We start from the raw sequence: 12,141 nt of genomic DNA on the forward strand, positions 1-12,141 counted from the left end.
TCCTCGCCATCCACTTCCTCGCCATCCACTTCCTCGCCATCCACTTCCTCGCCATCCACTTCCTCGCCAGCTACCTCCTCTTCGTCATCATGAATTGATAGAGAGTACACGATCCGCTACTGTGCCTCCCTGAGTAGCACATACCACCATCACGCCGAAGGAAACGACGCATAATATACGGTTTACCCTCGCATCGTCGACCGCGCCTCACTGCCATGACGGCACGAATCCCATAAGCACTGCCATTGACCTGCACCACGGTGACCTACCACATATGACACAATTCGCATCATTCATAACATGACACATATAAATATTAGAATCGCTCACGGATGTGTTGAATAGTATAGTATACTCCATACGCTATGCTGATGCAGAGGAAGATCCCTTCCCTTGTTCCCTCCCTCCCTCCCCTCCGGTTCTCGACCCCCGCATTGTAGTACAGTACCGCAATCTACTGGAGCGTACTCCCTGCCACCTGCGCATGAGCAACAGGCAAGCAGTGCTCACTCGCCTTCTCCGTCTGAGCCGCTGTCTCCTGCTGAGGTCTTTCGTCCCCGTTCAAACGCACACAGGATTCTTCCCGTTCTGTTTTCCCATTCTGCCTCTGCATTCCGATCTTCCTTCTTCCACTCAACTCGTGGAAAATCAACTCGTGGACAAGCACCTCTCAGACCACTTCTACCGCCCCAAGTCAAACACTTCCCGTCACCGCCCCAACAACAGCCCCAAAATCCACCCACCAACCCACCAAACAAGCAACCCCCCCGCGACAACCACGCCCGCGACTTTGAGCACGGCAACCCGATCCCCTTGCCTCGCCATGCGCGTGAGCCGGCCCGCACTCCCCCGGATATTCGTACTCATGCTGCTAAACACCTCGTTCGTCGAGTCCAGCGTCTCCTGGTTGCGCGCGTTGTCGTAGATGTCCAGCGTGATGTGTTTGAGGGCAGAGGTCTTTTGGCTGAGCGAGCTGAGGAGGGCGTTGTTCTGTCTGTGGGGGGCGGTAATGTTAGCTGGGAGGAGAGGAAGGGAAGGCGCCGCAACGTGTACAAAAGCGGAGGATGAGGCACACACGTGCGCGCGCAGGTGTACTCCGTATGTATCATGATTGGGAGAGGGACGTGAGGCGGTCGAGGAGGGACTTACTCTTCGCGCGCGTAGTCGGCCATGCTGGGTGTGCGATATGTAGGCTGGTGTGATGTGTAGTCTGTAGTCTTTCTTGCTTGTACCTGCGGTTGCGGTTGTGATTGTGACTACCAAATTCCTGCTCTTGCGCTGCTCTTGGTTGGGGGTGTTTTGCTCTCGCGCCGATGCTCTCGATTGAGGATGTCTTGCTCTTGCGCTGGCGCTCTCGGTTGGGGGTGTTTTGCTCGTCTGCTCTCGCGCTGATACTCTCCCTTGAGGTATCCTGCTCTTACGCTGATACTCTTTGTCGCGGTTGAGGGTATCCGGTCCTTGCGCCGATGCTCTCGACTGTCGGAGTGAATGCGGGTATGAGTGTGATTCTGATTGTGTACGCGGTCGTAGCGATCTCGTGCAGAGCGGTGGAAACAGTTGCCTGAGCCTGCCTTGCTTTTGTAGATAGCAGAGCAATACGGAGTATCGTGTACTCGAGATGTCCGCGATGAGTGAGCCCTCGAGAATATGAGGCTGCGGGCTGGGAGATCAAGCTTGCTTCATTCAGTGCCTTCAAGACTTTAGAGTTTCGAGAACGGTTCACGGTCAGTGATGTTTAGAAGTTCTGTCCGATTGTGAAGGTGGACTCGGTTACTCATGTGGTGACTGCGGGAGGAGAATCAGGCGTGAATCGGTGGTCAGTCTCAGTCTCACGGGGACACAGTTGGATGGCAGTACACGGGACGGCAGGAAGATGTCATAATGCCTAATTAGCCGCTGCTGAAGCGAGCAGCACCTCAAACCGACCAATTCATCTCAATGTGGACGAATACAGTTATCACGTTGGCTGTCACATACTAAGCAGCATGTTTCAACATCTCACATCGTAATGGCCTGCAAAATAGGTGATCGTGTCATTGCTTGCTTCGAAGTTATCCGTCATACCCATATATATTCCCCAATCTGCTCGCTATGCTAGAGGTCAACAAAAGAAAGCGCTTCAAGCCGTCATTTTCAAAGCTCGAAGGCTCTGAGGCCATATCGTTCCTCGGAACAACCAGCTACCTTTGCGCTGGATATACCCAGATAAATAACCCCTACTCTTTCAAAGCTCGCCAAGTTATCACCACATGTCATCATCATCTTCGTGCTGCTGTGCTTGTGGATTCGCCTGATAGTGTTGTTGGTTGTACCCAGCCGCACTGCCCCCATGTGATCCACTGCTTTCCACCGATTGCTTGCTTCCTCGAGAGCTAGGCCGCGAAACTCCAGCATCGAACTCGTACCCAGACGTATCATTGCCCATGTCCTGTTGAGCGGCATATTGTTGCTCGACCGGTGGCTGCTGTTGTTGCTGGGCCTGTTGCTGTAAAAGTATTAGTGCCCGTTCATCGGTGTCGATCGAGAAACTCACCTGTTGATACCGCTGGTACTGGACATACTCATCCGGCTGATGAGGCTGGTCCTTCTGCTGCTGCTTTCGTTGTTGCTTCGCACTCGTGGGTAGATTCATCTGTGGGTGCATCTGCTGGACTTTCGCCAAATAACTGTACATGAAATTACTGAGCAGCACCTGCGAATATAGTGCTCGGCGAGGGTTGGCGAGCTTGATGTGCGCCATGCGGTAAATGGCTCGTTCTTCAAGGATTGAAAATCGCGTCCAGTTATAATCAATGTCGGGTTTCAGTTCTCGATATGGCGGCTCGGGTGAAAGCCCTCGGTCGCGATGCTTTTTCGAGCTGTCTTTGTCCCCCTTGGCCTTCTTGCCTCCAAAGATGGAGGAAAATAGACCCTCTTTCTCCTTTTTGTCGCTGCCTGATGCTTTACGTTGGCTTTCCTTCTTGCGCTCCTCGTCGAACTTCAGGTGCTCGCGATCCAGGACCAGACTTTCTCGCCCCTTGCCACCGCCGTCGATGGATGTCTGGAGCACGTCAAGGCGGGTATTGTCGTGCGTTTGAGGCGGTTTCAAGATTTTAGCCTTAGGCTTCTCCGGCTTCTCCTTGTCGCTGTCTTCTTTGCCCAGAAGCCAACTCCAGCCAGACTTCTTAGTCTCTTCCTTCTTTTTGTGATCGGCTCGCTTGTCAACGGTCAAAGTTGGAATAAAGGACAGATTACTTGTATTTGTGTCGTTGCCAGGCAGAGGTGATGGTTGTTCAAGGCTGAGTGACGGTCTGTTCGGAGGAGGCATCGTGTTTGGTGATGGCGATCGTGGAGCGATTGAGGGCAAGGAGCCCTTGGAAGGCAGGGGCGGCCTTTGCGGTGATTGAGCCCTGCTCCTGGTATCTTCGCGCGAGGATACTCGTTCCGGATGGCGCATTGGTTGCTGCACGGTAGGAGAGGCCATCGATGAGGAGCGCGGCGGCTGAACAGCTATCTGGGGGCTTTCCGGTGGTGGTGGAGTTTCCACTATCTGTGGTACAGGTGCAGGCTTGCGCTCGAAGGATGTGATTGTCGAGGGCGGCGACTTTGGTGGAGGTGGGGACTTTCGCATGTCTGGCATGCTCGCTGTGCTTGTCCGTCTTGAATCATCAGGCCCGAATACAGAGTCCAGAGTAGTCGGTACAGAGGAGCTTGGACTTGCTGAAGATGAAGCAGCCGGTCTCGAGAAATTCGTGGGTAGAGCCTTGGCTACGCTGGGTGTATACGAGGGGTCTTTCAGTGTTTGCGCCAGGTTCGGCACATCCATGGAAAGGTTTGGCAGCGGAGGGATGGCTGGAACATGGGCTTCGGGTGATTCGGGCCTGCTCTCCGAAGGACTCCCAGCTGCGGCTCGTCTTGCCGCGCGTTGAGCATAAGTCCCACGATCTCCTCTGACCTTGACACTCCCGCCTCGTCGGTAAGTGGTCCGTGTCGACCTTTTCAGGCTGTTTCCAGGCACTGAAGGCAGAATGATATCCCCAGTATCATCTTCGGATGAAGGATCCAAGCTTGTCCTTGACAAAGCCGCAGTATTTGAAACCAGGTTTTCCAGCTCTTGCAGGTTTGGGTCCTGTGGGTTCGTTCTTCGCGAAAGTGATCTCTTGCGCTCCAAACGGTCCGCTCCATCTTGATAACCCACAGAACTGTCGATTTGACGAGAGAGCATCGACTTCTTCCTGCGCAGACCACTGCTCCCTCCATCAGTACTGAGTGAACTCGACCTCGAAGATGTCGGACTTGTGAATGCAGATAGTTCACCGGACCGTCTTCGGATTTGCTCCGCCTTGCTCTCCAGAAACGTCTTAAATTCCTTTGGCGCGAGTTCTGGGTGTAGTCGAGCCGGAACCCAGAATAACCTGGACGAGTCATCTTCGCTGGACGCAGGGCTAGGCGCACTCGGCATGCCTGCTGCGTTAATCTGAGGCAGGTCCGGATCATCTGTGGCGCCCACATGCATCGACATGCGCCTCAATGCTTGTAGATTGCTCAGCTCTTGCGCCAGCCCAGCTGCACTGGACTCGTAGTCTATATCGTTCAAAGGAAAGGAAGAGGTAGCGGTGTCGGAGGGCGACCGCTCTCTCGAGCCGGCGGTCGGTGAAGGAGGCGTGTGATTATGGTTCTGGTGGTCCCAATGATGGCCCTGGCTAGGAGACGCCCGGGAGACACCGTTTGTTTGTTGGACAGCATTGTCGCTTGACATATCTCGAAAGGGCAGCTGCTTTCTCGGCATGGACGGCGTCCTTCTGTGAGCTAAATCGTGTTGCGTATGATTGCCATTGATTTTACTCGGTGACTGAGCACTCGCATGGTGATGTGAACTGGAGTAGTGACCGGAGGGGCGAGAGTCGTGGTCAGAATCATCGTCGTAGAGGTAGCCGATTGTCTCGGTGACATGGTGATTTTCATCACTTATCGACAACTGGGGCAGGTGCCCCCTTTGGCGAGCAGCGAAGCTCGCACCTGTGTCTCGGCTCCGGATTGAAGTCTGGCAAGAGTCACTGTGTCAGTCACTTCTCCCTCTGATACTCCTGCTGCCATATCTGAGTCGGGGACGAACCTGCATCGAGCGGACCGGAAGCCGCTAGGTCTCCCGAGCCTAATGGTCCTTTTTAATTGTATGCGCTTCGATTAGCAGGCGGTAGCCTTTCCTCCTCTCCCACCTCCTGCGCACAATCGCAGGCAGGTTCGTGCTCCCGGAAGGGCCCCTACGATCATCGGGCTGCGGTCTTGTGGAGATGGGTAGTCAGGGGAATCGAGAAGTACTGATCAAGGTCGGGCGACTGTCGATAGGGTTTTGTAGCGGCGGGAGAGCGATTCTGGTGTACTGTGTGCGAAGGTACAGCAACTGAGATCATCGAGGCAAACGCGAAGACGGCGACTGTGCCATGTGGTGCTGTGCTCGAACCGGGCACGGGAACAGCTGAAGACACGGATAAACAACCGCCGTTGACAGGTTAGACACGCCTGTGGTTACTCGGAGCAGGTGTCAGTCTTCTAAATGCAGATGCAGATGCAGACGTCGTGGTCGAGCCAGGAGGATGGTGCAGATGGGATCATAGTCCAGGGAACAACGCAAGCAGCCGCGCTCCTGTCACCCAATGGTGGATTGGTGGAATTGCAAGCCCGTATCCCTGTTGGATTGACGGCTGTGCCTTGATCAGTGGCGCTGATTGCCTTGCCGTCATTCGCCCATTGCAATTCTCCTTATCCGCCAAACCTCCACTCGTCGTGCTATCAAGGGCTCCTGAGGGCAGTAAAGGGCCAATTATATATTGACTACTCGTATCGTCGTGCGTGACTGCGTGCTGTGTTTTGCTATCTAGATGCTATCGTGTGCAAACACCAACGACATGTGTTCATTCTTCATCGCCACTTCCCCTCGTCAAAATCTCGCCTGGCGCACATCGTCACCGGGACCTAACAGTGAGATCTAACCCCATGGGTTATCAAATGGATCAGAGCCGCCGCCAAAGCCACCACTGGGCTTTGATGGGGGAGCAACCGGTGTTTGTGTCGTGGATGCTGATGCCCATCCTCCAAAATCTTCATCCGCCGTGACAGACGCTTGCCGCGCTGGTTTATTGTTTGACGGGATCGGCTCACCCCATCCTCCAGCAATATCATTAGGCGTAATACGTGATGGTACTTTTCCTAGCTCCACCTTCGGCTGCGCTGGCTTCGAGGGCGCCGGCTCCGGTGCTCCCCACGGACTGCTATCAGCGCCTGAAGACCAAGGGTCAAACATAGATGAACTGCTTGGCGGGACAACCGGTGCTTTGAATGGTTGTGACGCAGGATTGGGGGCCGCCACTGGTGCTGGCTGGGCAGATAGATTGAAAGGTGAATCGAATGCCGACTTGCTGGTTGCGGGTGATGTAACTTGGGGAGCTGGCACTTGAGCGGGAGCCGGAGCGGCCTTGGGAGGGGAGGCAGGCGTAGAACTGGTAAACCCCCCGAAGTCGTCTGCAGCGAACAGATCAGCAGGGATTGACGGAGCAGCGGGCTTTGGTGCAGGGGCTGCCGCTGTTTTTGGGGGCGGTGCTCGTTGAGTAAAAGAGAAATCCAATCCGTTCAGAGCTGACGGTGATGTGACTGTTGGCTTGACGGCAGGCGCCTTGTATGGTATGCTGTCGAAAAAGCTGCCTCCACTCAGAGGAGGTGGAGACGTAACTTGAGGCGCAGAAGGAGTTGCTGTGGATCCCACGACAGGGCTGGTCATGCTCCCAAATCCGGAAAATGCAGATGATGGCTGTGGAGCAGGAGGTTTTGCGGTGGTAGCATTCGTGCCGGGAAAGCTCAATCCACTGAACGCATCGGCGAGTCCACCAAACGCATCTTGCTTTGCAGCTGGCATGGATGGCATTCCACCAAAGGAGGGCTGCCGATCGTGCTGGGCCTGCGGTGCTGGTTGAGGCTTAGGTGCACTCGAGTATAACGACAGAATAGAATTCTTCAGGTCTCCTCGGCTGTTTGTACCGGTTGTGGGATTAGAAGCCGCGCTCGAAGGGCGCCCGATGCCAGCGGTGGATGAGCCACCGAAGAAGTCCAACCCAAGAAGAGAGTCTTGTGGTTTGGCTGCAGGTCTGGCAGCTGGAGCCGGAGGTGGTGGACCAGTTCGTGTTGGCCTGGAGGCTGGAATATCTGCCGTGCTTGGTCTGGCCGGTGGTGGTGTGAAGTCGTCAAAGAGATTCACATTGGCCGCAGGAGCAGGCTGCGGTGGTGGCTGGCTTGGGGCCTGTCGCTGAGAAGCCGATCTTTCAATCTTGGCCTTCTCCTGAACAATGCTGAGCGGCACATTATCATCTCCCTCAGCATCTAAGGTCGAGGGATCGGGCATGGGACCATCCATCACCCATCTCTTGGACTCGTACTTGGTGCGGATGAAGTTCTCGATCTTGGCCTCGGACGGCACGTGCCCTGGAGCCAGCTTTGCCTCCCAATACTTGTTCGCTCTTGCGTTACCCCATTTGAGCACACTCTGGAGTTGCTCGTCTGTCCACGCATCTAGATCCACCGATTTGACCCGGCTGATATGAGTGCCCATGCCTCGGTGTATTCCTGAGCAGCGAATGCAGACAAAGACTCCCAAATTCCAACTGGCCCATCGTGGGTGTTTGTTCCTTTTGCAGTCTGCGCACATTTTGTTTCCTTCAAGTTTGACCAGGGCTTTGAGGGTCTGGGCATTTTGAGCCGCCCTGTCATTGCCCGGTCGGCGAGACATTGGAACTTTGTAGAAATATCAATGGGAAGCGGCAGGACTTGCGGGAGGAAGGTGAGCTCCGTCACATTGGACGGCCGAGTGGAAGGACTGGTTCCGAGACGCGAATCCGAGGCCAAAAGTCCACTTCAAGTGCTGTGAGAGGGTGTGGTGTTGAACCGCATCTGCGATGACGGCCAAGTTCCAAGTGGCTCCTTCAGGTCGAGTTGAAAAGACACGCCCTTAGTCAGCAGGTTTCTAGTCACGTGCACTTGCAACCTGGGGCTATTTGGACATTCTGTCTGTTACCAATTCTGTCCTAATACAGGTATCTGACTTGTTGCCTTTGGCGTTACCACCTCGACCCCTTTGTCTGCCTCTTGCTGCTCTTCGGAGACTCCGTACGGCATCTTCCGCCTCCCCGCAGTGGCAGATCTTCAAAGTTATCGCTATCCATGATCTAACCGAATCGTTGTTCACGAGACGATCAAGATATGAAGGAGACATTTCCCGGTAATGAGATCTGACGGGAGACCAGATCCACGAGCCTTTGCGTGCCTCTTTCGCTGCCACGGCAGCTCTAGCAGATACACCAGATTCGTCGTAGAATCAAATGCATCAGTGGTAGGTAGCAAGCTCTCGTGGCTTTGCGCGGGAAACCGGCGCAAAAGGACCATGTTCTCCTACACAATCGGTGACACTCGTGACACTCGTGACACTCAGGGAAAGATCTCGTGTCCACCGCCTCCGTCGAGATCACTATCCGCATCGGTGTCCAAACAAACCCTCCTAGTCCACATGCTGATACACATGCTGATACGACTTGACCCAGTCCAGTGTGTTGCTAGCCTTACCTAATGCAGTCATCAGATTACCATCAGGTTTCGGCCACATCAAGACATCAGCACCGCGCTCCCAGACTGTCCATTTCCGGATACAGTCGAAATGAGATAACCGCCGAAGATCTACTTACCACAGCACTCGGAACGTAAAAGAAAGGCGGCCAAGGTCAGCATGGTCCCGATGAGATCCTGCCTTCTGTTTAATCGGGCGGAGGCATTACGCATGCCGTGGACTACCGCCGTGTGAGCGTGTGCGTGCAGGGTGCGCGAATGCTCCTCCACCAGTGGAAACCATCCTCGCATTGACCAGATCAGCCTTCGTACCGCAACGATCGAGTTGACGCTTACATTCGGTACTGTGTACGGATATCAAGAACCAGTCATGCAAGCACACCTTATAAACTCACTCTAGACGAGATTGAATTTCATGTGGCACACCGTTTCTTTCATTTCACCCATCAACCCAAACCTCCAGCACTCGTGCAACAGGAGCGCAGCAACCTCTTCCCAGGCCCTTCGTACTCTCCGGATGATGCCTCATATACAGCTCAACGTCATTGTCGCTGGAGGAGGAATTGCCGGGTTGACGGCCGCATTGGCCCTGCGAAGGCAAGGCCACGCCGTCACCGTTGTGGAATCCTCGGCGTGGCTGCGAGAGGCCGGTCTGGCGGTGGCGGTTCCTCCCAACGCGACTCGCACACTTATCGGACTGGGTATCGACCCCAAGCAAGACGCCAAAGCCGCGGCGCTCCGAACCTCCCTAGAATACCACTTCCTCAGCAAGGACGCCTCCCCGAGATTCGGCGAAAATGGAGACAGCTGTCCGCTTACATGGGCCATCAGAGCCGCTGCTTTACATCTCCAGGACTTGTTCTTCCTGGCCCATCGCATTGACCTGCATGCTGCTCTCAAGGACAAATGTCTCCATCCCGCAGGCCCTGACAAACCGGTTGACGTCCTCCTGTCATCACGAGTTGTCGGCTGGGATACTGCAGGCAGCATCAAGCTACAAGATGGGAGCGACATGCACGCCGACCTCATCATTGCAGCCGATGGCATACACTCAGTTGCCCACGAAGCGGTCCTAGGCCACCGAGTCCCTGCCATCCGCAGCGGTGTGTCCACTATCCGATTCCTGCTCAAGACGGAAGACATCTTGAACGATCCCGCGACAGCCCCTATCATGGACGATGGGCCCGGCTGCTTCACATTCTACGTCAACGCGGATCGCTCGACCTATCTGCTCCGTTACCCGTGTCACAAGTGCGCAGGCCCTTCCCAGCCCGAGCCTCTCTGTATACAAAAAGCTAACAGTGTCATAGCGACGAGATGCAGAACTTTGGCGCGTATAATACCGTCCCATAAGCCAACCAGTCCGTGGTGGGCGGAAAGGTCAGCCGCGCCCATCTAACCGAAAGACTCAGCACTTTTCCGCCCGCCATCCAAGCCCTTGGCCACAAAGCCGACGAATTCGTCTATGACTGGAAGATCGCCGACCGCGAACCTCTACCATCATACCAGAAAGGTCGGCTGGTGCTGGTTGGAGACGCCGCCCATCCCATGTGGCCTCGCCAAGGCCAGGGGGCGGCCCAGTCGATCGAAGACGCAGCCACGCTAGGCATGCTGATGAGCCAGCTGGAAGACAAGGCCGACATCCCGGAACGCCTGGCGCTATATAACGAGCTGCGCGTGCCGAGGTCGTCGATCGTCCAGCAATTGTCCCACTCACGCGAGCAGGCCCGTCAGGCCCAAAGCCCCGGAGACGCGGACGAGCTGCCTCTGTCGGAGGAGTTCTTGGCTGTGTTTCGAAAGTTCTTACCGGGCACAAGTCCTCCAGGTATGTCCCATAGTCACCGAGCAGTGGCCACGCAATGAAAGTTTGGATGCTAAAGCAGAGTGCAGATGATTACATCCAGCTGTCGCGCTGGATGTGGGGCCACGACTGTAAGCAGGAGGCGGAGGCTCTGCTGACTCGCTCCAAACAGGTACGATACTGTCCAATCCGATGGGCAGGTAAACAGGTAGGTACGTTGGTGAGAAAACGGGTTACCAGGTGGAACGGACCAGTCAAAGCGAGTTCACGGTTTCTGAGTAAGGGGCTCCCACATTAAAGCACGTCGAAACATCTCCTTTTTACTACGCACAAATCTATAGTACTTAGCAACGATAAATAGCGGTCCTGGGCTACAACATGCGGTACTTCAGTGTTCCCCGGGCAAGGCATTGCATCGGTTCCTATCGCCACGAGACTTTCAAGATAGAAATGTACGGTGTTGCACCTCATAGCGGCCGCACGGCCTCGTGTCCCATGCTCAAAGCACTCGCGACGATCGCAGACGACAGCACACCGCAGCACGGACACGAACACCACTTCCATACACTCTACAATTGGTTCCATCCACTCAAGTTTTACCTCGTGTACTCGATTGATAGTCATGCTTTGCAGTGCACATTCACCACAACGAGGCATGTCAAGATGTCCACGGCTCCGCGCCACACATCTATAGCCTCATAGACTCGCATCGTCAGCCCCATCTTCTTTTCAAGGTATCATTTCGCCCCGCCATTCCCATTGGCCTCGCCCTCCTTCTCGTTTTCATGAAACCTCAAACTAACACTATTGACGCAATGCCTCTCGTCTGTCGGCGTCGGATACCCCTCGCCCTTGAACACATGCCCGAGGTGGCCCCCGCAGTTTGAACACACAATCTCCGTCCTCTCCATGCCGAACGTGCGGTCCGTATGCCGCGTGACCGCGCCGGGCAGGGAATCAAAGTACGCGGGCCACCCGCAGCCGGACTTGAATTTGTGGTCGGCCTTGTACAGCGGCGCGCTGCACGCCGCGCAGGCGTACACGCCCTGCGAGGGCATGTGTTTGTCGTATTCGCCCGTGAAGGGGGCCTCTGTGCCCTTTTCGCGAAGGATGCGGAATTGTTCTGCACAGACGTGCCAACCCACGTTAGCATAGAACACCAGTGAGATAAATCATTTGACTGCTACGCTCCGCTCCGCTCCGCAGGATCACCCACCTTTATTCAACACGGCGCGCCACTCGTCGTCGGAGCGTGTGTCTGGGTACGACATCTTGGAGGATGAGCTACTCGTAGTGGTCCCGAATAATGCGCCCAGGAATGGGATCGAGGGCATAGAGCGCAGGACTGTTGCGCGGTGGGCTTGGGCTTGCGAGATGGTGTGCGTCGAACCCCGCAGAGGGTGCTGGAGGAACAGGCGGTGGGCTGTGGCGTTGCTGAGCGTGTAGAGCGTGCGCACGATGTTGGGGAATGATGGGACGCGCATGGAGAGGAGAGGATATATACGAAGTAGCAGAATAGTAAGAAAAGAATCAACTCGAAGAAAGTGAGTGAGCGTATTTGAGCTGGGCGGCCACTGCGGCGTATCCGCGCGGACAACGGTGATGCAATCGAAAGCCCGTGGCTCATATGATTGGTGCGCGGGGCACATGATTCTGGAATCATGCGTTAGCGAGACGAGGCTGAAGATTCTCATGCAGCCCGCACGCATAGCCCTGCGAACTACCACAGTATTTGGAATAGGCCGCAGAGG

The 12,141-nt window shown here is 55.2% G+C and overlaps 5 protein-coding genes across 5 annotated transcripts; 1 reads left to right on the top strand and 4 right to left on the bottom strand.

Moving 5' to 3' along the window:
- Positions 1-708: 708 nt before the first annotated feature.
- On the bottom strand, positions 709-1,172 carry A1O7_00155 (blocked early in transport 1; the record flags this gene model as incomplete). Its single annotated transcript, XM_007754197.1, has 2 exons — positions 709-994; positions 1,150-1,172. 2 exons carry the CDS (start codon positions 1,170-1,172, stop codon positions 709-711), a joined length of 309 nt encoding a protein of 102 aa, XP_007752387.1.
- A 1,070-nt stretch (positions 1,173-2,242) lies between these two features.
- On the bottom strand, positions 2,243-4,738 carry A1O7_00156 (uncharacterized protein; the record flags this gene model as incomplete). The annotated part of the gene is made up of 2 exons (XM_007754198.1): positions 2,243-2,485; positions 2,534-4,738. The coding sequence occupies 2 exons, from the start codon at positions 4,736-4,738 to the stop codon at positions 2,243-2,245; spliced, it is 2,448 nt and encodes an 815-aa protein (XP_007752388.1).
- A 1,230-nt stretch (positions 4,739-5,968) lies between these two features.
- Positions 5,969-7,759, bottom strand: A1O7_00157 (uncharacterized protein; the record flags this gene model as incomplete). Its single annotated transcript, XM_007754199.1, has 1 exon — positions 5,969-7,759. One exon carries the CDS (start codon positions 7,757-7,759, stop codon positions 5,969-5,971), a length of 1,791 nt encoding a protein of 596 aa, XP_007752389.1.
- A 1,350-nt stretch (positions 7,760-9,109) lies between these two features.
- On the top strand, positions 9,110-10,452 carry A1O7_00158 (uncharacterized protein; the record flags this gene model as incomplete). Its single annotated transcript, XM_007754200.1, has 2 exons — positions 9,110-9,872; positions 9,944-10,452. 2 exons carry the CDS (start codon positions 9,110-9,112, stop codon positions 10,450-10,452), a joined length of 1,272 nt encoding a protein of 423 aa, XP_007752390.1.
- A 675-nt stretch (positions 10,453-11,127) lies between these two features.
- On the bottom strand, positions 11,128-11,874 carry A1O7_00159 (uncharacterized protein; the record flags this gene model as incomplete). The annotated part of the gene is made up of 2 exons (XM_007754201.1): positions 11,128-11,513; positions 11,607-11,874. 2 exons carry the CDS (start codon positions 11,872-11,874, stop codon positions 11,128-11,130), a joined length of 654 nt encoding a protein of 217 aa, XP_007752391.1.
- Between the last annotated feature and the right edge of the window lie 267 nt (positions 11,875-12,141).

This window comes from Cladophialophora yegresii (assembly GCF_000585515.1).
Source record: "Cladophialophora yegresii CBS 114405 chromosome Unknown aczIN-supercont1.1, whole genome shotgun sequence".
Taxonomy (NCBI): Eukaryota; Fungi; Ascomycota; class Eurotiomycetes; order Chaetothyriales; family Herpotrichiellaceae; genus Cladophialophora; species Cladophialophora yegresii.